Source organism: Sparus aurata, chromosome 8 (assembly GCF_900880675.1).
Source record: "Sparus aurata chromosome 8, fSpaAur1.1, whole genome shotgun sequence".
Lineage (NCBI taxonomy): Eukaryota > Metazoa > Chordata > Actinopteri > Spariformes > Sparidae > Sparus > Sparus aurata.
Window position 1 is genome coordinate 16,273,530 of NC_044194.1, and position 23,675 is coordinate 16,297,204.

Sequence of the window (23,675 nt, forward strand, 5' to 3'; positions counted from 1 at the left end):
TTCATCTGTGCGCTGCTATCTCCACAGAAGATGCTGCTTGAAGTGAACAACACATTTCACTACAGATGTCTGTTTTTTTCCCTCTATTGTACTGGAGATTGTTGTACATTAATGCTGCAGGGCACAAGTGATTGTTTGTCCGGTCCTAAAAAGAGCAGCATTGTGTGTGTGTGTGTGTGTGTGTGTGTGTGTGTGAGTGTGTGACACATATCAGTCACTTCAATGCCAATTTTGACCTATATATGAAGGCCCGGGTCAAAGGAGGGGCAGACTAGCCACAGCATAGGTCAGATATCTAGTCTAATGAGCCTTAATGTAGCACCCAGTGACACGACATGCGTCAGACTGTGCCATCACCCAGACAGCCAAGAGGAGACAGGCTTTATGTGGTACTTTGGCGAATCCTTCAAGCTGAAGTGATTATGTGTTTTTGCTGTGTTTATTGTTGTGTAATGCAGACTGCTGGACGAAAACGACATATGAAAAACCTTCACACATGCAAGCACACGTTTACTCCATATCCTCTCTCTCGCTCAGTCTTGCACTCACTCCACTTTTGTCCTCACAAACTTGCAGACACACATCCAGATTGGGAAATTACCATTTCTGAACCAGTGAGTCCGTTTGCTAATTGGATTCATATGCATGTTTCTGTTGGACAGGATGGATAGTAGAGGACAGGAGGAGATGGACTGACTCCCCAAGGGGGGGAGGGGAGGATGCAGAAAACTCATGGTGACTCAAAACCATATTATCTTTGCCTTGATGACTCCTCTGGTTCAAGGAATCAATACAGCCTGACTGGCTCCAGGGGCACGGGGCCCACTCCAGGAAGCGGATATCTCCAAACTATCCATTATGGATGAGAGGAGGAGTGTAAGGATGGAAAATAAGAGGAGGAGAAAGAAAGGGAAGACAGGGCCAGAGCCAGAGGAGAGGGATGAGAGGGTGAAAAACACAGGAAGGAGGGATGAGAAGAGTGAGGATGGCAGGAGATGAAGGTGAAGATTGCAGCAGGGCAGCGAGGCTTGCAGCTATTTGTTTTGTTGTCGTGGCTCAGCTGCGTCTCACTGTGGCTGGGTCCTGCTGTTCCTCCAGTGTGGCTGTAATGTTTATTTTCAGCTGAGGGAGCGGATGCAGCCCTCACAGCTATCAAAATTAAATTGTCTTCCTCCCTCCCTCCCTCAGTTTGTTCTCACTCCTGCAACATCACTTTTTCTCCTCGCTGTAGCATCCATCCCGTGGTTTGTGCTGTAGTCTTTTTGGTTACCTGCCCTCGCTGTAGTAACATCTCCCCCATCACTGAGGCCACCATGCTTTCTGGTCATTCCCCTCTTTTCAGTTTCCCTCTCTCTGAAGAGCACACACAACCCCAACCCCCTCCTCTTCCTCTCTTCACTCTCATGCTCCCTTTCCTCCCTCCTCCAGTGTGATGTGAGGTCACAGCTGGGGAGCCCTATGATTTGACAGCTAAATGTTTATGTGAGGGTTGCATTTATGTGTGTGTGTGTGCGTGTGATGAGGAGGCTTCTGCGCCGCTGAGTGCCTGTGATAGAGGAGGGCAGGATGCCATGACAGCAGTTGCTAACCAGCACAAGCAGACTAGCAGTTTATCCTCAGGCATACTGTGGTGGAGAGATATACAGCTGGCTCCACTGCTGCCAACGCTTACGGGACTGTAACTGCGGGCGTGTTGGGGTGCCTCTGCGTGCACCTCAGGGCTGTGTGCTCGGGAACAGAGGTGGGTGGCAGAGCGGGCTCACTGTTTGGGTTTGTGTGTGTGTGCTTGTGTGGAGGAGCCAGAGCGGAGTGAGGAGCTAAGAAGTTTGCTGGTTTTCTCTCGGCTTATTATGAAATGTGTGTGTGTGTGTGTGTGTGTGTGTGTGTGTGTGTGTGTGTGTGTGTCTGTATACTGTTTGTGTGTGTGTGTGTTACAGCTCTACTCTGCTAGCTCCATGGTTCTCTGCGGAGGGAACAGCTCATTATCTGCCTCTCAGAATGAAGCATCCCACCTCGACACTGCGGTGCTGCACACACAAATGATAAACCTATCGAAGCATTGTGTGTGTGCACCTGTTTGTGTGGTTGCTGTGCATACCCCTATAAGTTTGTAGGTTGTGACGCGGAAAGCAGTGGTGGCTATCGCGCAATACAAAATTGTGACACCAGTCAGTGCATTCAAAATGAGCATTCACTTCCAATTATTGAAATTAAAAGTAGGGTCCTGATCTCCCCGTATTTTACACCCTCCACCCCTCCCTAGTTTTTGTATCCGACACATGTCCAGCACGTGTCCAAAGAAAAGCAAAAACAACGGATGTGTATAGGTTGGTGTGTCTCTGCAAGAAGCCACCAGGATTAGAAATGCTAATCTTTGTGGGTTTTTACAGGTAGAGAAAAGTTAAGCTATTGCTGTATCGTTCCCCTTGCCCATCGCGTTACTCTTCTTTTTGTTTTTGAGTTTAACAGTTTTGTCCAAACTAACGCGTGAAATATTATCACATTTGAAATAAATGATTTGAATTTGTCCACGTGGCATTAGTGCGGTACATTCGCCCCCCAAAATGTGGCTGTCATATTGCACTTTATACCATCTTTTTAAAGAAGAATTTGAAATTGTAAATGACTGTTGTCAGGGCATGAAACCAACTACATGGCGACCTTTACAAACCAAGGCTCAACAGCGTATCAGTGGAATAGCTGCAAGTGCTGAAAAGAAGTTTGAATAGAAAAATGTAATGGAATTATGACCTTCAAATCCAATGTTGAAATAGTGGATTAGGAGGAACGTGTCACTCTTAGTTTCACAGCGTCTGTGCCACTGTCATTTATCTACTGTTTTGTGTATAAGTGTGTGTTCAAAAGTGTTTCTGAGTCTTGTGATGTTTACATTTTTCTTACTTAAGGCGTCACTTGCTCCTGTTCAAATATTCATCGCTTATATATTCAGTCAGTTTTATACATTACTGTACAATGTGCTAAATGTGCAGTGTGTGATTTATTCATATCAAGCCTCAGCTGAGATGTTTGTCCTATATGCCCTCTGTCGCCTGTTGAGGCAAATAGTCTAGCTTCAACACCACGTATGCTGCGATAATGTTGTGCCCTATATACAGTATGCATTGTTCATCCATGTATGTTGCGTTTGTAGGCCATAAGTATTCAGTGTTGTAAATGTCGCTTGTGCTGAGTGTTTTTCCAGTTCAGAGGCTGCTTCACAGCTCTCCCACCATTAGATGCACGTCTGTATGACCTTTATGTAATGACTTCCTGTGCTTTATTTTATGTCAATGGGCTCGTACTATCACGGCCCTCAGAATTCACGCTCCCTCTCTTTTTCTCTGTGCTTTGAGAAAAATGTTGTCGGAGCCAGCCTTGCTTGTGCAGAAGGTTATGGAGGTTATGGTAATGGGTGCATAATTTCCAACCACACGGGCAAGCTGAATATTGAATAAATTAGTTTGTTAAAAAAGAAGTGAATCATTTGATAACCCCAAGGCACTGAAAATGTATATCTCCATCAGCTTCTCACTATGAGCACTGGGGTTCCACCATAAGTTTTGGTTTGAATAGTTTTAGGCATTTTTTAAAATGTCTTTTATATTTCTAGAAGTTACGTTTTTCAAGTACTTTTCCCACTGATTGCAAGTGTTCGGAAAAAGGGGTTTCCACCTGCTATTATGCACCATTTAAGATTTGGTAACATCTGATCGAAATCTTTTTCTGCCACTTTATACTTCCACTGCACTCCATTTTGGAGGCAAGTTGTACTTTTTTCTTCACTACGATTATTTTAAAATGTTGGTTAACAGCTACTTTCCAGATTACATACTGCAGTTGTCCTTACCTGACTATATGAGTTACACACAAACACATGTTAGTTAACAGAGTTTTGGTACAGCATGTACACATGGAAACAGTTTCACCAAAACGTTTCCATGTGTAAGTAACATTAAATTTTTCTGGGCTGTATTCAGTATCTCATACGTCACCCTACAGGAGGGCTTCATATAATATGTGTGTAATTCTTGGACAATGTGGTCTCTTTGCTCATAATTATTCAGGGAGTCTGGAATCGCCTCAAGGATCATCTATATCTGTACCTCCAGACACCCAGAGTCTGAGTGGGAAGGACAGTGGGTACCCAAGTCAACGCACTAATTAAACATTCTTGTGAGACAGAGAGTCAAACATGATCGCAAATTTCTCCCACGTTGATAAAAATTACCTTCTTAACTGTGAGTGTTCTTTTAGATTCACTCTCCTCTATCAAAGAGTGTATAATCCGATTGTGCTCTCCTCCCCACCTCATTTGCCAGGTGACATGCAGAAAAGAAGCACACGCAATGAGAGCCAAGCGCCTTTTAAGGTGCTTTCATTCAGCCAAAGCCCTCAGCTCTACTCATATTAACATGCACACAAAAGCTCTTTTGGGCAGGTCGGGCTCTTCTCTAAGTCACAGGTTGTGCAGCTTGCTCTGCCTCTATTCCCTTCGACTGACTCATTGACCAACAAAGAGAGGCTTTGAGCAAAGGATCAGATCTGGGCAATCAGGGCCAATTTACTTTGGCTTAAGGTCAAGCCTTTTTGAGAGACTGTAGTCGTGTCTGCCTTATTATCAATCAGCCATGAACAGCAGCGGTAAAGCCCTGTCAACAATATGCAAGACAAGTTAATTTATTCATGTGCGGCACGTGAATACATTCTGATTCACTGACCTGGTCTTAATCTGTGGTTCACGAGGTGACAGTTCACTACATATCGAACAGTACAGAGTAAATGTGGCAGTTTGTTGGAATAAAACCAGTAGGACAGGAAAGAACTATCAGTGTAAAAAATGGCAGATGAAGCCATAGATTGTAGACCCCAAATCCTCTGCAGAAAATCTGTTTGAATACATGAAATTCTTCACAAGAGCTATGATCACTGTCATTGGATGTGTATTTCTGTTCTGCCTTTCATGCATTCCGTCTCCTCATTACACTGCTGACATCCACTGGCACATCAAATGTGATCCTAGGGAGAGTAAACCAGGGCACATCAGATTATAGACAGCTAAAAGACTTAACCACAAATGAGGCTCACATGGCGTCCATCAGCATTAAACATTTACATCTAATGTGGGTTATCACCAGATCTACTTTAAAAAGTGTTTGCGGTTGATTCATGTTCGTTCTAATATCATGGAGCAAAAGGTTCTTTCTTCACAATTTGCACAACAGGATGCATGATCACTCAGCTGCTGATCATCATTTGCTGATAATTAATCTAAATAGATGATTGGGTGGTTTTTAATTTCACTCTGTGTGATCACAAACTAAAGCCAGTTTAATATATTGAACAGAAAACCACGTTGGCAATGAAAACTCCTCATGTGTATCGAGCGCAATATTGGAATTTTCCTGTTTATGATTTCGGTGCACTTGTACATAAGCTCTGCCATTTGTTTATTTAGTTAGTTAATTATTTCCTGCAGCAGTGCTGTATAGAAGCCGTGCATGTGGTGGAGGTGCGTATGGCATTTTAATGGACGCTGGCACAATCTGAAGATTGCATTAGGGCTAAGCGATCTATCTGGCCAAACAATAATATCATGACCTATTAAATACGTTCAGGGTCCACAATCTGAATTGATTTCTGGTTTCTCAATTTTGAAAATGTCTCCAATAGCCAGACATTATAGTCTCTAAATGTCTCCATCTATACCATTAAAAACAATATTATATCAAAGATTTCTTGGCACAAGTGCCTCATCTGTTGCTGGCTGTAACATTGCATTATTTAAAGAACGTTGTGCAAAGAGAAGCCTCATGAAGTAATTTGTCCAATCAGTATAGCCACTTATAGGTATTTTCAGGCAGAATGGATTGCTAGTCAACGAGGTTGTGTGAAGTTTGGAAAGAGAGGTAAGAGAGACTGCCATCTTTGCGTTTTGCCTTAAAGGTGCACTGCGGAGTTTTCTTATAAACAAACAAGTTTAAATTATGTGTATCTCACCAAAAACACGTTCTGTGTATCCTTGAGGTCTGCCTTTACAGAGCTCATTCTTGTAAACCATGCATTACTTACAGCTCTCAGTCTTCTTCATTGCCTTCGTTGGCAGGTTGCTCCACTCCTTTGCACATCCCCACCACCAACTGTGGATCAGCATAATAATGTGAAAGCTGCAGCAGGGGCTGTGTTTATCCTGGTACATTTTTCCAAACATAGAAACAAAATGAGCACCCCCAAAAATGCTCAGTAGCACTACAAGTGTTCAAAAACTCCACAGCGTGCCTTTAAAAGTCAATTGTGGACGCCCTCAAGATCGATCACGATCTGAACTCATCAGATTGCAAACCATCTGACGTTACGTAGGTTTAATTATGGACTGTATATTCTTTGTATGAGTGCATGCATTCTCCTCTGTGTTGATCCTGTACCTCCGCCAACCTATATTCTAACATTGGATAATACTTTTACCCAACTGAAATCGCTCACAAATAAGAAAAGAATGCAGAAGACAGTGCCGCATATCTCACCTGGAAAAAATGCTAGCTTGAATATTACTCTGAGAAAATCCAATCAGTCTCTCCGTAATCTAAAATGCGGCTGGTGTCCAATGCGTTGCCAGCTGCAGACTTTCCAATATCACAGCCACCCAGGAGCTACAGCCAGCTGAAACCAACACCAATGACTACCTGTGAATGCAAAATGCTATTTCTGTTGCGGTATTGTGAAACAGCACAAACTCTACATTGTTTACAGCCTCGGAATGTACTGCAGCTCTGTAACATAGACAGAAGGGGTGGAAATGATCCTCTTTTATTCCTGTCAGCGGAGGGATTGTGCTGAGTCAGGAGTCCTCGGGTAAATCACATCGGAAGAAAAAAGCCAGCGTGATGAAGCAAGCCAGCCACAAGCCTCACGCTCCGCCGCTGCACCCGGTGGCCTGCTCCACCAGATGTATGCTTCTGAGAGATTTGCACTGGTTTTGATCAGCCAGGGGAGCTCATGGTTTATGAAAAGTAGACGAGCGCTTGCTGAAATGGTTCTTCTGGCTTCTTTGCCCAATTCTCCGGACTTTTCAGTGTCTTGGCTAACTGATCAAAATGGAAGCCATTACATGGGACTAGGTTCACCTGCAGCTCACTTGGCCTGATCCATTAATTTTAATGACTTCAAGGTTAAGTGGAGACATTTGTAGGTTCCAGATTTCATCGGCCACACTTTAATACAAGTGCGATGACTTCATCTGCTTTTAGCACTGAAACACACTGTTCCTGCCACTTGCTCTCCATAATCCCTTTTATTTTCTCTAATCACTTATGTAAGTTGAATGACCCACAAAGTAAATGTTACCAGCAGCCTTAGACAACACCAGATAACACAGCTTCTTTTCACTGTATTTTATAATTCTTCAATCTTGTCTGTGTCGTTCGGAATCCCTGGCATCATTTTAAGGCTTTAGGAATTAATCAAGTTCAATTAAGATGCATTTTCTTCCCTTACAGCGTCAGCTGGACATAAATTGACCAGTAAGATAGATGGCAGTAGGATATCTGGAAAGATTGGGGACTTCTGCGTGATTAAACACCTTGAAATCCAATAATTTGAATCAATTCATTGCTATGTGTTTTGTTGCTGCAGCACAAAGCCTTTTTTTTTGTTTCCTTTCAGCCCGATCACATAATTCATCATTTTGTCAGATCCGGCTGCAAGCAATACCAAATCATTTGCTGCTCAAATGCTAATGTATGTGGTAATGCAGGCACGTTTCTTGTATAGGCCATACAAGGCTCCTTAATCTGCTCTAGTGCTACCTTTAAATAATCCCTGCAACAATCAGCATTTTCTCAGTTAATGCAAGCCAAATGCACTATGTGAGCATTTTGTAAAATGGTGGCAGCCTCTTGTTTCCAGACCTGAGCGGACACCACTTATATTATATACTTATATTACCACACAGACTAGAGTAAAAAATTGCCCAAAACTTGGAGCATCTGAATAATATATCATAATTTTGCGGTCAGCCCATCAGCAGCCCAATTCGAGCTATTTTAGCTTTTCTCTGTCTCTCAGTTTTCTACCCCCTCCGGTAGGTGGTAGTTGGACCTCTCTAAACTTTGGAACATTCACAGTCGGTAGAATATGTCTTAGTTGTGATTGCAGCCCAACCAAAATGTAATTTTAAGGTTGATTTTGGTAACATTATTTAAGAATTTGTAGAACTGAACATATAAGCATTATTCTTTGACAATGTTGAATTAGATTTTACTCACTTATAGATAACAAGATATTATTATATATTTTTTTCTAATATATTTACAAAGAAATACCTGGAATTGTCCCTGTATGCAGATCCGCACCAAAACATAATGAGGTCTATTCAGGGCCAAGACCCATCCTCCATCCAAGTTTTGTAAAAATCTGTGAAGTAGTTTTTGTGTAATCCTGCTGACAATCCAGCCAACCAGCCAACCAACACCAATCATCTACTGTTTGTGGTTATCCTTTGTTTGACATTTTTGTAGTTGGGGGACTTTGGTTTACCTTTGGGAAACAGATTGTATCTTTAACAACCAGAAACTTTGAATTATTCAATATGCTCCTTCTGTAATAAAAGTAAAAAGAAGATAAAATAGACTACTTCTCCTCTATTGAGAGGAGATAAATGAAAGAAGAGGCTCTTCAAAGAAAAGCTCAGATATTATTTTTTTAGCAAGACAAATAAAATAGGAGAAGGGAAATAAAAAAAAGGGAATCTGAATTGGATGTGCCTCTGACTGTTTTGCATGTTTTTTTTTTTTTTGGCTTTTGTCAGCTCCTCTGCAATAAGCATATTTTCCAGGAGGAAAATTGCTTTCCTCTGCAACAGTAGTGGGAATGATGATTATGGCAGTGCTGATGCTACGTCTGGCCTGCTGCCAGGCTAATGATGATATGAAGTCGGGATGGAGGGGTGGGGTTAAAGTTGGGGTGCTGGGGGAGAGGTTGTGTGTGTGTGTGTGTTCATGTATTTTTGTGTGCCGGTGTGTTACTGCGTGTGTGTGTGTGTGGGAAGGCTTAAAAGATTAAACCCCAGCCTGGCCACAGTGACGAGAGAGAAGACCCCTCTGCGGAGCGCTCTCACTGCAGGGAGGCTTCTTCACTGGCGTCCCATTTGCGCAGCTCCCTGTCCTGCTCGGGGAATTAGCCTTTTCTTTTACCATTCCCCCCCCCCCCCTCCTCTTTGCACCTTAGAGAGAGCGCTTCTATCTAACAGCACTGCTTGTTTCTGAGACAGACAATGGAGCAGAGTATTTAGGACACTTGGCAGGGTAGGCATGTTGGAGGGGATGGGGACACGGGCTGCTAAGTAGCTCATCTTGTCACATAGCCACTGGCATGATAGCTCTCCACAGCAAGGTAAGCACTGAGCAGAGTCACACCACACACACACACACACACACACACACACACCTACACACACATACACGCACACACACACACACACACACCTACACACACACACACACACACACACACTCCATGCCCTGATTGTTTTTCCTGTGTCTCTATAAGCTTTGTGAGGTGATATAATAGGCGGTCTCCTCCTCTTTCTTGACCACGCAATTAAGCAGCGTGTCTTTGGCTTATATCATATTTATACATTCAGTTTGTCAAGTTAATCTGTGGCATAATGTTGGATCCACACCCTCTAATCCAATAACGGGATGAATGGGAGATGTTGTGGGCAGAACTCGACTTAGATTAATCTTTCTATTGTTTACGTTTTATTGCAGCCAGGCAGAATGAATGCACTGTATTCACACTTTTCCTCTGAGACCTTCTCTTTGTGCAGTCTGAAGGTATTGATTGTTTTTTTTTTTTCTCAGTGTACCACTTGCGATGCATGAACTCTTCTTTCTTATCTGTGTAGCTTTTCAAATCACGTGCAAGCAGCACTCAGTCACTTGGTAATTACAGTTATTTACAGCAGAGTGTATGGGCATAAATGAAAACATGTGACCGCCTTCCTATAGAAAAACCTCTCAGCCAATATCTTTATTGGACAGATGTGGCGTGGAGTAATTAAGCTGAGCACTCTTTCTTTATAGAGTCCATGTCTCCTCTGACCTTTTTGTCCTATATGGCACAATTTATCATACATGATGTGCCATATTTGCATACGTGGAAGCATCAGCTGTAAAGTGTTTCATATCTGTATGCCTTTTCTTGAGTACTATCCTCCCGTAGAGTGCATCACACTCCTCGAAATGTGTTGAACTCAAAGGTCAACACAATTCTACAAAAACAAAAAAAAAACTGCACATGTATTTTATGTTGTGACAGAGATTTCAGTGTTGTATTCAAACAACAATAGAGACATACGAGCACCAGACAGATGTTAATTTTTACAGTAGTTACTTAATCTGCTTTAAGATCTTCGATAACATTTCAAACGTCATTAAGGCCAATTTGGAATCTGGCTGTCTTTTATTTTTATCTTTATTACTGTTATTGTAGTCTGAGCCAAATAAATAAGTGAAATGTGAGTATTTTGTCTCCTTGGCTTGGAAGTGTAAGATGCGCCCCCCTTTCATATTTTCTTTTTTGAATAGCCTCTCTTTTTATCATCTTAAATGCACAAGTTTCAAGATCCTCTACGTCCAGGAAAAAGACAGATTTTATGTCATCGTCACACTCCTGCCAAGAAATGTTTCATGTCTGATGAAACGATCCTGGAAGAGTTCCCAAGATTAAAAATTTGGCTGGCAGATCTCCTCAGTTAAAACAGAGAAACTAAAAATGATCGAATTGAAATTTAATGTACGTATATGGCAACTGTTTGTTGAATCTTTGGGAGAAAAGGATTTTTTGTTGGATCGCAGCATTGGATGTTCTCTGCTTTGTTTTTGGTTCAGAGAAAAAGACACACGTTAGATTTTCTTTTCATTTTCATCCAGTTTACTTATTTGATCTTTTTGTGGCATATCTCCATCTGTACATCTGCACATGAATATAGTATGTTATAGATAGATAGACAGATAGATAGATAGATAGATAGATAGATAGATAGATAGATAGATAGATAGATAGAATTCCTTTAATGATCCCAGACTGGGAAATTATTTTGTTACAGCAGTAGTGGGTCCGCAAATAAAACACTTTGTACATAACATAAATAGAAGCCAATATATACATAGTGTATATATACAGTGCACAGTGTGCCATAAACAATAAACAATAATAATATATACAACAAAACAAAATATGCAAAATATACTATAACAATAATAATATATACAACAAAACAGTAAAGAGACCAGAGTTCTCTGTCAGGCAGAGATGAGAGATACCTTTTCATACAACATACAGCAATATCCAGTAGCACGAATGGATGGATGACAAATCAGATGAATCAAGAAGCCTTTCTCAATGGAGGGGTTGCAGCTAATAAGCGGGTACAGAAATGGACAAAGCACAGGTGCTAATCATCTCTTTGAGAGCATAAAATCACTCATGATGACAAAATGATCAGCTGTCACTTCAGGTTCTTGGTTGTCACTCACGGTCCAGGCCAGGCGTCAAATGATCGCCTCCTTGTTGCTTGACAGTGAATAAACTCAGACTAAGACATCATGGGTAAGAGTTGTTTTTATGATTCAAGTCCAGTGTGTGCTATTGTGCTTCTGCATTTGTATATACACTTCTGGTTAATGTCATTTATACGGCAGTCCAACATCCGATTTAAGGGATTGAGCGACTGGTTGTCGTTGATATTCAGGTCAGCTGAGGTTGAGCCTGTGTGGGCCCCGGGGGGGCATAGTGTTGACTGCAGGGGTTGCAATAAATAGCTTACTTTAGCGTGGCCACTACTATTGGGTGAGGGACAGAGAGGGAGGGGGAGAGAGACAGAGTGGCACAGTGAACGAGCAGTGACTGGATCATCTGCAGCTGGATTACATCATGAACAGTCCCGTACTTGATCCTGTGTCTGTCTGTTCTCTGGGTTCAGGAGGCGGACACAGATAAATACAGTTTACAGCGCACACAGTATGCCAACAGCCTGAAAAATTAATGCAGACTTGAGTTCAAAGTTGTACCAAAATTTGACAAAACATATGGCTGACACTTACATCTTCTTTATCAGTGAATCATAATGAATTAGTCTCATTTAGAAGAGCAAGACGAACAGCTTGTCCTGCTGAAAAGAAAACAATCCAGTCGGCTCTGCTGTTTACTCTCCTAGACTGCTGAGAGGAAAAAGTGAAAAGCGAATTCTGACTGCCGACGAAATCAAGCTGTTATACTCTGAAAAATATAATTATTTTCATCTATCGAGTGCCGAGGCGGGTCCTGCTTAGCAACAGGGGGCCTGTGCAGCACAAAGCGTGTGGAGAGCATCGTTTTTTCTGCAGGTGTGGTTGCGTATGTCTTGGGGGGTTACTGCTTTATCTGCTGTGTAATAGACTTGGATAGCCTGTCTGTATCCTTTATTTAATTGAGTCATTCTCTTGGTCTTCTGGAAAAAATAAACCTGTTTGTCTGTAGCCCACCCCAGTCTTAGTTTCCACACAGATACGCGAGAGAAGAAGCGCATCTTTTGCCGAGCTAAGGTTGAAGGGACACACAAGCTGTCATGTTGGAATCAAAATCAATGGTTTTGACATAAATTATTCATAAGGTAGGAAGATTTCTTAAGCAGGGGTTCAGGGGATGTTGAGTCAGTCGATTCTTACTTTAGCCTGGTTGATTTAGTCGGAGTCAGAGGCCCTGTAAAACCTGGTAGTACCATGCGTACTGAGTGATCCGATCACAAGTGGATGCAAATTAAACTTTTGGGCTCTCTTAACCTGCCAACCAGCAGATGTCTAAACCATAAATCCAAATCCAATACTTTAAGTTGTTTATTTCTTTGTAAAAAGTGAATTTTTGTCCCGCCATCATTTCACCAGCCTGTCAGCCTGAGTGCCTTACTTGCCGTCTTACCCTTAGCAGCTGCTTGAAAACTGTGTTGCAACACTAAATCGGTGAGAAAGCAAAAACATTTTAAAGATGGTTAACCTCCAAATTTACACATACAATAAACAGCAACCAATATAGGCATCTTCTTTGAAAGACCCCAGACTCCCTTTGAAAAACTTTGTGAAACGCTGTCTCTGGCCTTCTTGTAAATTTGGCAAAGCTAACTTTTTGCGTAAAAAACACTGATCTATGTGTTTGTTTGCACAAAGAGCTGGGAATTTAGATCAGAAAGAATTAGATTATTGTAATGCCAGGTGTACACTGACAGGCTTAGAGCTTTCAACTAGTGATCGGATCACACAGGATGGATGTTAATACCAGGCACGAACAGGCTCAGAGTTTACAGAATGTGCAAAGACAGAAAGGACCCTAAACTTCACAGTGGAGAATGTAGGTGCATATATGTTGATCCGTGTATGTATTTGTGAAATGGAGATGTACAAATCTATGTGAGCTGAAATGAGTCTTAATGTGTTTGTCTCAAAAAGTTTGTCCGTACAGTATAGTTCCACGAGACACTTCAGACCAGTCTGCAATAAAACATAGCTGCATTATTTATGTTGAGTACTACTGACATTGAGCGGCTTCCTCCTGAAAAGCCTCGGGATCCCTGAAGCTCATACACATATGAAATTGCTTCAGCCTCATCAAGTTGAAGTATATGTAAAAAGCAGTGAGGATGCAATGTTGATGATAGAACATTTAAAACGTTTTAATGTAATATAATTTCAGGTCAGCACACAAAGAGCACTTATTCGTTATCACCACCTCTTTGAGGTACAGTAACACTGAATCAGCATAAAAATCCTAATAGATCACAGCGTGTGTTTCATCCTGGGTTTGATGTCTAAACACAGTATGTAGTCGTATCAGGTGTCTGATCTCATCCGATGTGAGAGACGATTTGTGCTGTTTTCTATTTCCTCCTTTGAAGAAAATCGTGTCAGACTGCATTTCTAAAGTTAGCATTTTGATAGCAAACCTGGTACACTTTGACTCTTTCCGCCAAGCAGAATGTGTTATGAGGAAAAATGTTGTCAAACTAGAAAAAATAGAGTATAGTGACACAAACGCAGGAATCTGATCTAAGAAATAAGGAGACTTCTGCAGCCTTGAGGAAGGAGCCGTGTTTGTATCTGGTAAACCGGCTTCAAATGTGTTTACTATATGAATTCTAGATGGAAAAATCTAATCTTCCAACTCTGCCTCGGTGGACCACCGGTAGAAGTGGTTTTACTGGGCAGCTGAGAGTCACGTTGGTCTGTAATATCATGAACATGGATCAGAAATACAGCAACTGCTCTCAGCAAGCTCAGGATAAATAAAGCTAAATGAGATTGCACATTGATGTCCCTTAAAGCAGACTAGGTCACTGCTGCTGCTCACGGATGATGTCAGAGCCAATGTCTCACTGTTTAATTTGATCTGGATCAATATTCCTCTCCCCGTCTCGCTTGTTTTTGTCCCAGTCGCATTTGTTGATGACACTAAATCTCATCTGCTCTGTCAGAAAATGTGTGATTTTGGTCAGAGTAGTCATCAGACACCGTATTAACATTGGATTTCACATCTCATGCCTCAGCAGAAGTGATAATATACTGCCCAGTAGGGGTGGGAAGATGGAAAAAAAGTGGACTAGAATACATTAACCACCTGACCCTCTTCCAGTATTGAAGAAATAGATCAACATTTTAAGAAATATACTCATTCGCTCACTTGCTGGGATAAGATTAATATTAAATCCACTATTTTTTGTCTGTCTGCTGAATATAAAGCTATAACCAGCAGCTAAAAGACTGGAGTAAACAGCCAGCCCGGCTCTGTCCACAGTAAAGACAGTGTGTCTCTTTTAGGACCTGTGTTTTAAACAAATGAGAAACAACATGTGAAAAAAGTGAAAAAGAAGTGCGCTTTAGAGACAGAAACAGGCTGGTTTCCATTTGTTTCCAGTGTTTATACTAAGCAAGCCTTACTGGCTCTGGCTTCATATTTACTGCATAAACATGAAAGTAGATTGTTTCATCTAACTCTCAGCAGGATGGCAAAAAGCATATTTACCAAAATTTCTAAATATCATTTAATTTGCAGGATGTCACTGTGATGTTTCTATCATTTGTAGTTGAGAGATTCTTTCCCTTGCCAGGGACACCAGATTGAAATGAGCTAACCTGGTACAAAGCAGCCTTTCTCATTTTTGGGATGTAAATATTTTGTGCATGGTCCCCGACATATATACATTTGTTCAAGTAAACTTAGCGAAACATTAGTAATAAGATATAATATAAATAAAAACAGAAAGAAATAAAAATGTTTGTGCTATTTTCAGACTTACTAATAACTAGAATGTCATTCAGCAGAGCGTCCCCACAGTCACCTCATCCAAAAACAGATAAATTATATTTAAATCCGCCGGATCTAAGGTTTTTATTTAGATCTGCATAATATTGTAGTGACTCATAGATGTCAGCCACCTTAAATATGCCTGCTTGTTTTCATCAAGATCTATGCTTTATTTTCATGAGAAATAAACACAAATGTAAAAAAAAAAAAAAAAAACTAACAAAAAAAAACAAACGCCCTATCCCGCACTGTTAAAGAAAGTGAGAATAAAATCCTGGATTCATCTCTTTATCCGGATCAGCACCAAAAGTTCTTGTGGTCTATTCTGGGCCAAGATCCAACCTCCATCCAAGCTTTGTGGAAATCCAGTAACGCTGCAGACGAACCAACCAACCAACCATCAAATGGATACAGATGAAAGCATAACAACCTTGGAGGTGGTACGGTAATAAAGACAACAAACAGTAAATGGTAAGCATGAATGTACTGGCCAAAATAAAATGAATTCATTAGTAATTTCCCCGAGCACACTGTGACGTATTCAGTTGACTTGTTTTATCTAACCAACAGTCTAAAAACCCAGAGATGTTCAGTTTCTAGTGATATAATTGAGAAGAGCAGCACAACAGCCCTATGTGCTTTTACTGCTAAGTGTTCATCCTGGTGGAATTCAGCCATGACTTGGATGCCGCAGTAGATGACACTAAGCATCGCTCATTTTCCCTTCTCCGACTGATTAAGACCAATCCAGCGTTAACCCCATCTTGGCTTCCCCTAGCAGGATTACAGCAAATCTGCTGTTAATGACTGATTGTGTCAGTGGGATTGATTATGTGTGTGTGTGTGTGTGTGTAAGGAGCGAGGGTGGTGCTTGGCGGGGGGTGGAGTTGTTGGAGCAACATCTTGTTTTTTGAAGTCGACCACTCTGACCCGCTCCTCCAGCCTTTCCTCTTCTGTTTCTCCTCCCCCACGTCACTGGATCTGCCCAAGCTGATAGGGGGAGGACGTTTTTATAAAGTTACCCACTTGATTATGCAGCACACATCAGGGCCGAGCGCAGGGAAGAAAGGGTTTCGCTCACGCTCGCTTACTGTAGCCTGTCGTGCCCTCGGGAGGTTAAAGGGTCATGATAAAAAGCACAAATGACAGTATTGGTCGCTGGAGTGCAGCAGTAAAATCCCAGAGTCTGCCCCCCAGCAGCCTCTGCTCGCTGTCATATGATTTCTGATTTCTGAGCAATCAGGTTGAGAATTCCAAGGGGAGTCAAAGGAGAGAGAGAGAGAGAAAGATTGAAATTCAGCGAGCAAAGCAGAGCTGGGAAAGGGAAGAGAACAAAAAAAAACAAAAAAAACAAAATCAAACCACAAGCAGTAATAGCTTTGGCAATGTCCGGGGTGTGATTTATGGCAGAGAAGAAATGGCCTTGTTTGAGCGCTGTCACGTCTGGGCCTTGTGATTTACTGTGATGACTGGAGCGCTCGCATCACATGCACCCAGGCTGCTAAGATAGGACAGGAAAGGTAGGAGGCCCCATTAATACTGATTATAAGAGCATGCTGCCTTTCTGTGTGGGGCTGGTCTGATGGGTTTTCATCTTTTCCCTGTATATCAGTTCAGTGACAGATCTTAATGGGCTGGACGGGATTTGCTCTCTCAACATGCACTGTGACGCTATTAAGAGGCTCCTTGTTGTCTCCCCTAATCTCCTTAGTGCATTCATTAAAGATCATTTATGATTTATGAGTTGGAGAAACGATACGTACATACAGTGCAGCCGTAAAGTATACGGAGTGAGAGAGAGAGTGAGTTTTAATAAACTTATTTTTTCAGCGCTTTTTTTTTCCCTCTGAATTTCAAGAGATGAATGTCTTTAATAGATCGGCAGAGCTCCCCAGGTCTTCGTTCCACAACAGCAGCGTTGTTCCAGATTAAAATGAGTGTTTGCATAGTTTCACTGCCGGTCACAAAAGGCCCCCCGCAGCACACAAACCGCTGCTTTTGAAAGGTGTTGCTAGGATACAGGCCAGCGTGAAGATGAAATCCCCTCTTGTATTGCTTTTCCTGCAGCTGTACAGCTCGGACATTGTGTCCAACTTATTGTGCATGTTGCGCAGTTTACCAGTGCGTTTGGCCATTAGTCTCAATTAATTTCCCTTGTGTGTCAGCATCTTTCTGGATGTTTAGTCGTACAATAAATGCAATGCAAAATAAATGTTGTTTGTGTCGTGCAAAGCTGGCGTATCACGCAGACTCTCTTCTATGATTCTCCGTGATAAGGCTCCATTTCTCTGGTGAGTGCTGAGATCTCAATCCTGCTGTCACACCTCCGAGTCTCCGCCAGCTGACACCTCGGGCTGTGCACAAAGAATCGATAGTGTCTGCCGCATGTTCAATTACGCTCTAATCGACACACACCGATGCAGCACAACCTGGGAATGAATGGAAATGAGTGCTGATATTGGACTGATGGTCAGCGCTGTGGTACCAGGAAATGGATGCATGAAGGTCTCACATTTTGTTTTGACTTTGTTGTTTGTTCAAAAAGGGTGCAGGTCATAAGGCACCGGCATGGCATTCAGAATGGAACTCACTGACACAAGTCCTAACAGAATTTTGAGAAAATCTTCAAAGGAAAATGGGAATCCATGCACATTTCTATGTCCTACACTTCACGCGATTATTAGTTGGTTGACATGTCCTTTGACCCAAAAGACTAAGCGGGTCGACTGCAAACGACTCCCAGAGAGACATGTATGACAATGATGTGGAAGCTATGACACGTGACCGAAAGAGAAGACCAAGCGACAGGCAAACCAGATCAGACCTTTGTCGTCACGTGGTTAACGTTGTGAAACACTTGCGATTTGGTTGGGTTCAGGCACAGTAGTACCTCGATTTAGTAGTTTTTCTGGCGATGACGGGCTGGAGTTGGTTCGTAGGAATAAACAGCAGAAGAAGAGGCCACAGTTCGAAGATATGATTAGATAAGCGCCAGTCAAACCTAAAATGGTGAAAAATGATGATGGAAATGTTGCATTTATAGTTAGTTAGATACCTGTCCGTTGGAAAACAAGTATATTCAGCATCACTCAGAAGTCCTTTGTTCATCTTAAAGCCCCTGTACGGAGTTTTTAACTGGATATAGAAAAGTCTCTGGTTTCTGATGATGTGTCTCTGTTATCTACAACAGCAAATGAGCCCATCAGCGTGAAGATACGCTTTTTCTAAGTAGTCTAATTCTATACCTCTGAAAGGCATTGGTCGGGTCGGACCACTGACGAAACGATTTACGGCAGTCAGACCGGAACTGACGACATTCAGGATACGGCCAAAGTGATACGGCATAGCTGTTTTGTTGCTACGCTAGCCAGTGCTAACCGAGCTAAAACTTTTGTCATGGCTGATAATGAGACAAAGAAAAGAAAAAGAATTAGAACCGAAGACCAACGAAAGGCAGAGAGGGAATCCGATCGAGCTAGGGCTAAAACACGGATAAACATTGGCGATTCCTTCCAGAGATGGAGAGAGTTGCGGGGCTTGAAGGGAGGGTCGGATCCATAATTCGCCCGATTCCTCCTAGACAGGTTTGTAAATTTTATTTCATTTATGAAATGTAATGCGGGACGTAGTTTACAGCAACACATGAATTCATGTTGTTACAACAAAGCTGGCTAACATTACCACTAGATTAGCTCTAGTTACTACACTCGTGAAAACGACAACAAACGTCTTAGATCACGCATCCATTTCAGCTGTGTGTATCAGCCCAGCCGACCTGCAACGATGCATCGGTAATATCCTCTGTCATTATAAATGATTCAGTTTCTTACTTAGAACAAAACATCCATCACAATCACTGTGACTTTGCTGTAACGCTAGCTCTGTAGCACCGTGGGTAATATATATAGCTGGGAAATTGCAGTGCAACAGCAGCATTACTTTGTTTCACCGGCGGCATATTATATTAAGTAGAAATACAAATAGACACATTACCTCGTCCCTATGCACGCTGCAGATAGCTGCTAAAAAAAAAAAAGTTTTCAAAGCAAGTCCCGTCGTCTTTCCGACGTTTCCAAAACAAATCTACACGCGCCGGCCAGACAAACGTCTTCACGACAGTGGGCGCTAGAGCTCATGGGAAATGCAGTCTTCATTCCGGCAAAACACTACCGCTTTCGTCCAGCGGGGCCGCCAAAATCAACACTAAATGAAAAGTCTGTACAGGGGCTTTAAGAAAGCTTTAATTTGAAAGTGCCGAATCAGGAAGTGCTCACTTTAAGTGGATCTGTTTTTTTCCCCGTCTAGAACACATTATTCTAAACACATGAAAGCTTTGGTGTCTGATCTCATTTGAGAATATTAATGATATTAAGAACATGAGGAGAACATGAGGCTACAATCTCAAATCAGATATCCTCAGCCGTGATTGGTTCTGTCAGCTCTCAGCACTCAGACAGTTGTTGCTTTTCATATTGTGTTACTGGGCGCGAGGCTGAGAGCAGACACGGCGCTGGTGGTTTCCTGGTGTGGCGTGAATGTCTTCGGGGGCAGCGATTGAGCAGCCAGATGACTGCTCAGGGTTTCTCCTGGCAACTGTCCAAATGTCAGTCATCAGGCGTCAACCTTACACAGAGCTAGTGCCTCAGAGGCTGACAGGAAGCAGAGATACAGTAAAGATGCTGCAACACTGTATCTGCTTGTGATGACTTGAGTACTGAGTACTTATTGGTCGAAGTGTGAACATGTTGACGGGCATCACAGTTCCCATCATATGATGGTCTCTAGTATTATCTTTGAAAATGTTGTATTTAATTAAATGAAAAAATAATCACCAAATTAATCACTAATTAAAATCATTGTTAGTTGCAGCCCTACATGTCTGCTAGTCCATGGTTTTGCACATGGTAATGTATTTCAGCCATATTCATGCTTTTTATTTATTTAAAATGCAATTTTTTAAATGTAATTGAATATCATTTTTATGCCCCTGTAAAGCACTCTGAGTTGCCTTGTGTCTGAATTGTGCCATACAAATAAACTTGCCTTGCCTTATTGTCCTTTTACTTTGGTTTAATGTTGCAAAAAAAAAACAACAACAACATACAATACATGTTCTCTAACAATCAAATCATTTTTATTATTTAGCATTAACAGAATTTGTACCAACAGAAGTGACACATTTAATCGTGCAGCAGGTTGACAGCCTCTTTTAACACTGCCATGCAATTTCACCGTGCATTCTAACTTGTGATATTGTGGTAAACACTCTGAAGTGCAGTGGAGGTTTTATCATAATCCTGTAAATTCACTCTCAACACGAACACTTACATTTTCCTCTGTTTTTAAAATTCTCTCTTTTGTGTTTTCTGTTATCTCTTTCAGGAAAACCAGGCTGATGTTCCATCAGCTGAGCTTCTCGCTGTAACCCCACCAGGTGGTCCTCACTTCAACATCATGCTGCGCCTCACCCTGCTCCTCCATCTCCTGGTCCTCTCGCTCTCCCCTGCAGGTTGGTAGCACACTCGGCTGAACGGCAATGGCTAAATTAATCGGCAGGATGTGTTAAAAGATATGTTTAAAAATACTCTGTCACTGCTGTGCGTGAAAGCATCTCTTGCATCTTTAATGTGACAATCATGCTACTTTATATATAGCTATTGAATGTTTGAGTGACCACAAGAGTCATTACATTTAGATCAAAACATTTTAACAGTTTGGCATCAGTGATAAGCTTAGTAGTTACAGCAGTTTGCTCCCCGAGAATTTTCTTTCCAAACACTACTGGTGAGCAGCACTCACATTTTAAACAGGACTCATTTAGCCCGGCTCTTTTTTTTACTCGCGTGTCCTTCATCTTTCAAGTACCACCATCCAAAAATCCAGTCAGAGATTAAATTGGCACTAACATGCAAAGAAACAGACATAAACTTTGATTTCGAGCACACAGGCGGCGGGCAGCATGGAGCAAAGAAGCACATGTCAAAACTGGATTGTCAGGATGAATGAGAGAGACAAGGTGTTAACAAGCTGCTAACCGCCAGCCCTGGAGGAAAAAAAAACATGGTGTCAGTTGTAAATGCAATCTAATTACCTCAGATCTAGATACATTTAAGACATGATACACATGCGAAGGACAACTGCAAAATAAAAACCAAGCCTTGTGGAAAGAGCTGCGAAGCTGACGTATATCCGATGAGCCAGGCTGGGCAGTTATGTGCCTTGGAGGATTAGAGTTCCCAGGTTTTCATTCCCTTTTTTTTTTTTTTTTGTCATGCTGCTGTGCAATCAGCTCTGTTGGAAACAAAGCAAAGTGGTCAGAGAACAGCAGGACTGAAAATGACCTGTGTAAAAAAGAGACGCCCTCCTCTGCGCTCCCATCCTGAGGCTGTTCTCACTCGCTTCAGGTTTGATTTCACATAAACCGAAAAACAGAGGGGGAGCTTGGATTGGGAATTCTCCCAACTTCAAACCACATCTTTCTCAAACAGACTCTTAGATCTTTTTCAGATTTATTTATTTTATTTATTACCCTTTCTTTTTCTCCTTTTTCACTACCTGGTAAGATATTTCTTATTACAGCTGAGTTCACCAAAGGTTTTGGCAGCACTGCAGCTAAAGCTGAGAATATCCAGTTGAAACTGCACTCACATACATCTGCAGAACAGGAATTGGCAGATGAACGCCAAAAAACACAACACCCATGGTTGCACCATTCACATAACACACACACACACAGTTGGTATATAGACTTCACTCACACAGGGTTGAGCTGTATGGCTGCTCTATCTAAACAGACAGCAGCCAACCAGCAGACTCGGGTCGTTACTGTGGGGAGAGAACATTGGCTTGACATTTTTGTTTAGCCCCAACAAGAATAAAGTCTGATGGTTAATGTGACATTAATGTGATGCCATCAAAACAAAAGCCAGGCACTCACCATCCTACAACTGAAGTGTACAGTTTGTTGTTTATGGTTCAGCTGGGCTTATACTGCATACAATAAAAGGATATAACAGAATTTAACAGTAACAACATTACTGTTTAATCATCAGGTTGGCATGATTTGGTACAGAACAGAGTAATCAAACCCACAATCACTCAAGGCTGACTGCAAAAGTTCAGAGTTTATTTTATTGCGAAGGACAGGATGTAGTGTAATTCCACAGAGATGGCTTCCAGCCAAAGGAAGTCCTTTAGTCCAAAGCGGGGTTTCCAGCCATTTATCACATTCCCTGCAGCAAAAAGGGTTTCTTTCAAAGACCTACACCTCTCTGAAGAAACGTTTTGATGATGCATGACTTGTTTTGATCCATTTTTCTTGTTTTGTCCTGAGAGAAGTGGAGGAAATACCGCTGCAGCTGAAGAACACAGGAAGTTATTATCAGTAAGCAGTCTGTCATATGTTTGGTTCAGTACGTTGACACGATTTACTTTGCTTACTGTTGCAGATACATCAATGCACGGGGAGGAACCTAACTTTTATGGAGGTAAGACTGATGATTGATTATAATGATGATTTTATTATTATAATACCAAATTATCTGTAATGGAGTTTAAATAATGCTAAAAAGATAGATGCCTTTGATTTTGGCCAGTGTTGTACCTCGAGGCATTGAGCACACACTTTGATTAGACATTGCTATTTCTCTCTCTGCTGAATGTTGAATGTACAACGAGCTTTCCAGCACCATCGACTGCTGCATTTGATGTGCGAGAGTTGAATTAGAAAATGCAATTTGGTGTTTTCCACTGAACAATCTTCTTTCATGTGTGTCCAAAGTTTTCTAGTGTGGGACGTGATTGAGCTGTAATTGAATTCTGCTCAAAATATTTATAAAATGTGACTACAGTGGTGAATCGGAGAATGTTTAACAACCGGTGGTCACGTGTGTTTTTATTTGTCTACAGTATGTCAGAGGTACATTTGAGGAATTGGGAAATGGGATTCCTTGCTGCCCACTCAGACCAAGACCACAACAGTAAACATCTGAAATTTTGAGAAACTATTTCTGTTTGATTTATAGTCTCCAAACTGGAAGCAAAACATGCTGCAAGTGTTCACTGTCAGGTTATAGAGGCTGTAGCCTTGGATTCAGAGAGAGAGGCAGGCTGTGATTCACAGTCAAGGCTACACCACGAGATGCGTTTGAGCAGAGGAAGACCGGTGACTTGTGATTTCTTGTTGTGTTATTCTGTGGAAGCAATTCTTTCACTTTTGTGCTGCAAAATGTCCCTTTGGTACTCTTTTTCAAATAAGCCATTAGAAGAAATAAAGAAAGATTCAAGTTTAGACGCTACTCAGGCTTTTGCACTCTGCTGCTCTGCTCACTTACTAAAATACAATC

At 41.7% G+C, this 23,675-nt stretch overlaps 1 protein-coding gene across 2 annotated transcripts in view; it reads left to right on the forward strand.

Moving 5' to 3' along the window:
• The window catches only part of cntn1a (contactin 1a), a 69,961-nt gene that overhangs the window by 16,348 nt on the left and 29,938 nt on the right, over positions 1 to 23,675 (forward strand). Inside the window, exons 1-3 of one of the 2 annotated variants that reach the window (XM_030425631.1) lie at positions 9,352 to 9,387; positions 20,713 to 20,839; positions 22,779 to 22,817. In XM_030425631.1, the coding sequence (XP_030281491.1) occupies positions 9,367 to 9,387; positions 20,713 to 20,839; positions 22,779 to 22,817 (187 nt within the window). In that variant the 5' untranslated portion in view covers positions 9,352 to 9,366. Of the gene's footprint in view, positions 1 to 9,351; positions 9,388 to 20,712; positions 20,840 to 22,778; positions 22,818 to 23,675 lie in introns of those variants that run through there. The other variant, XM_030425632.1, reaches the window with a different exon arrangement.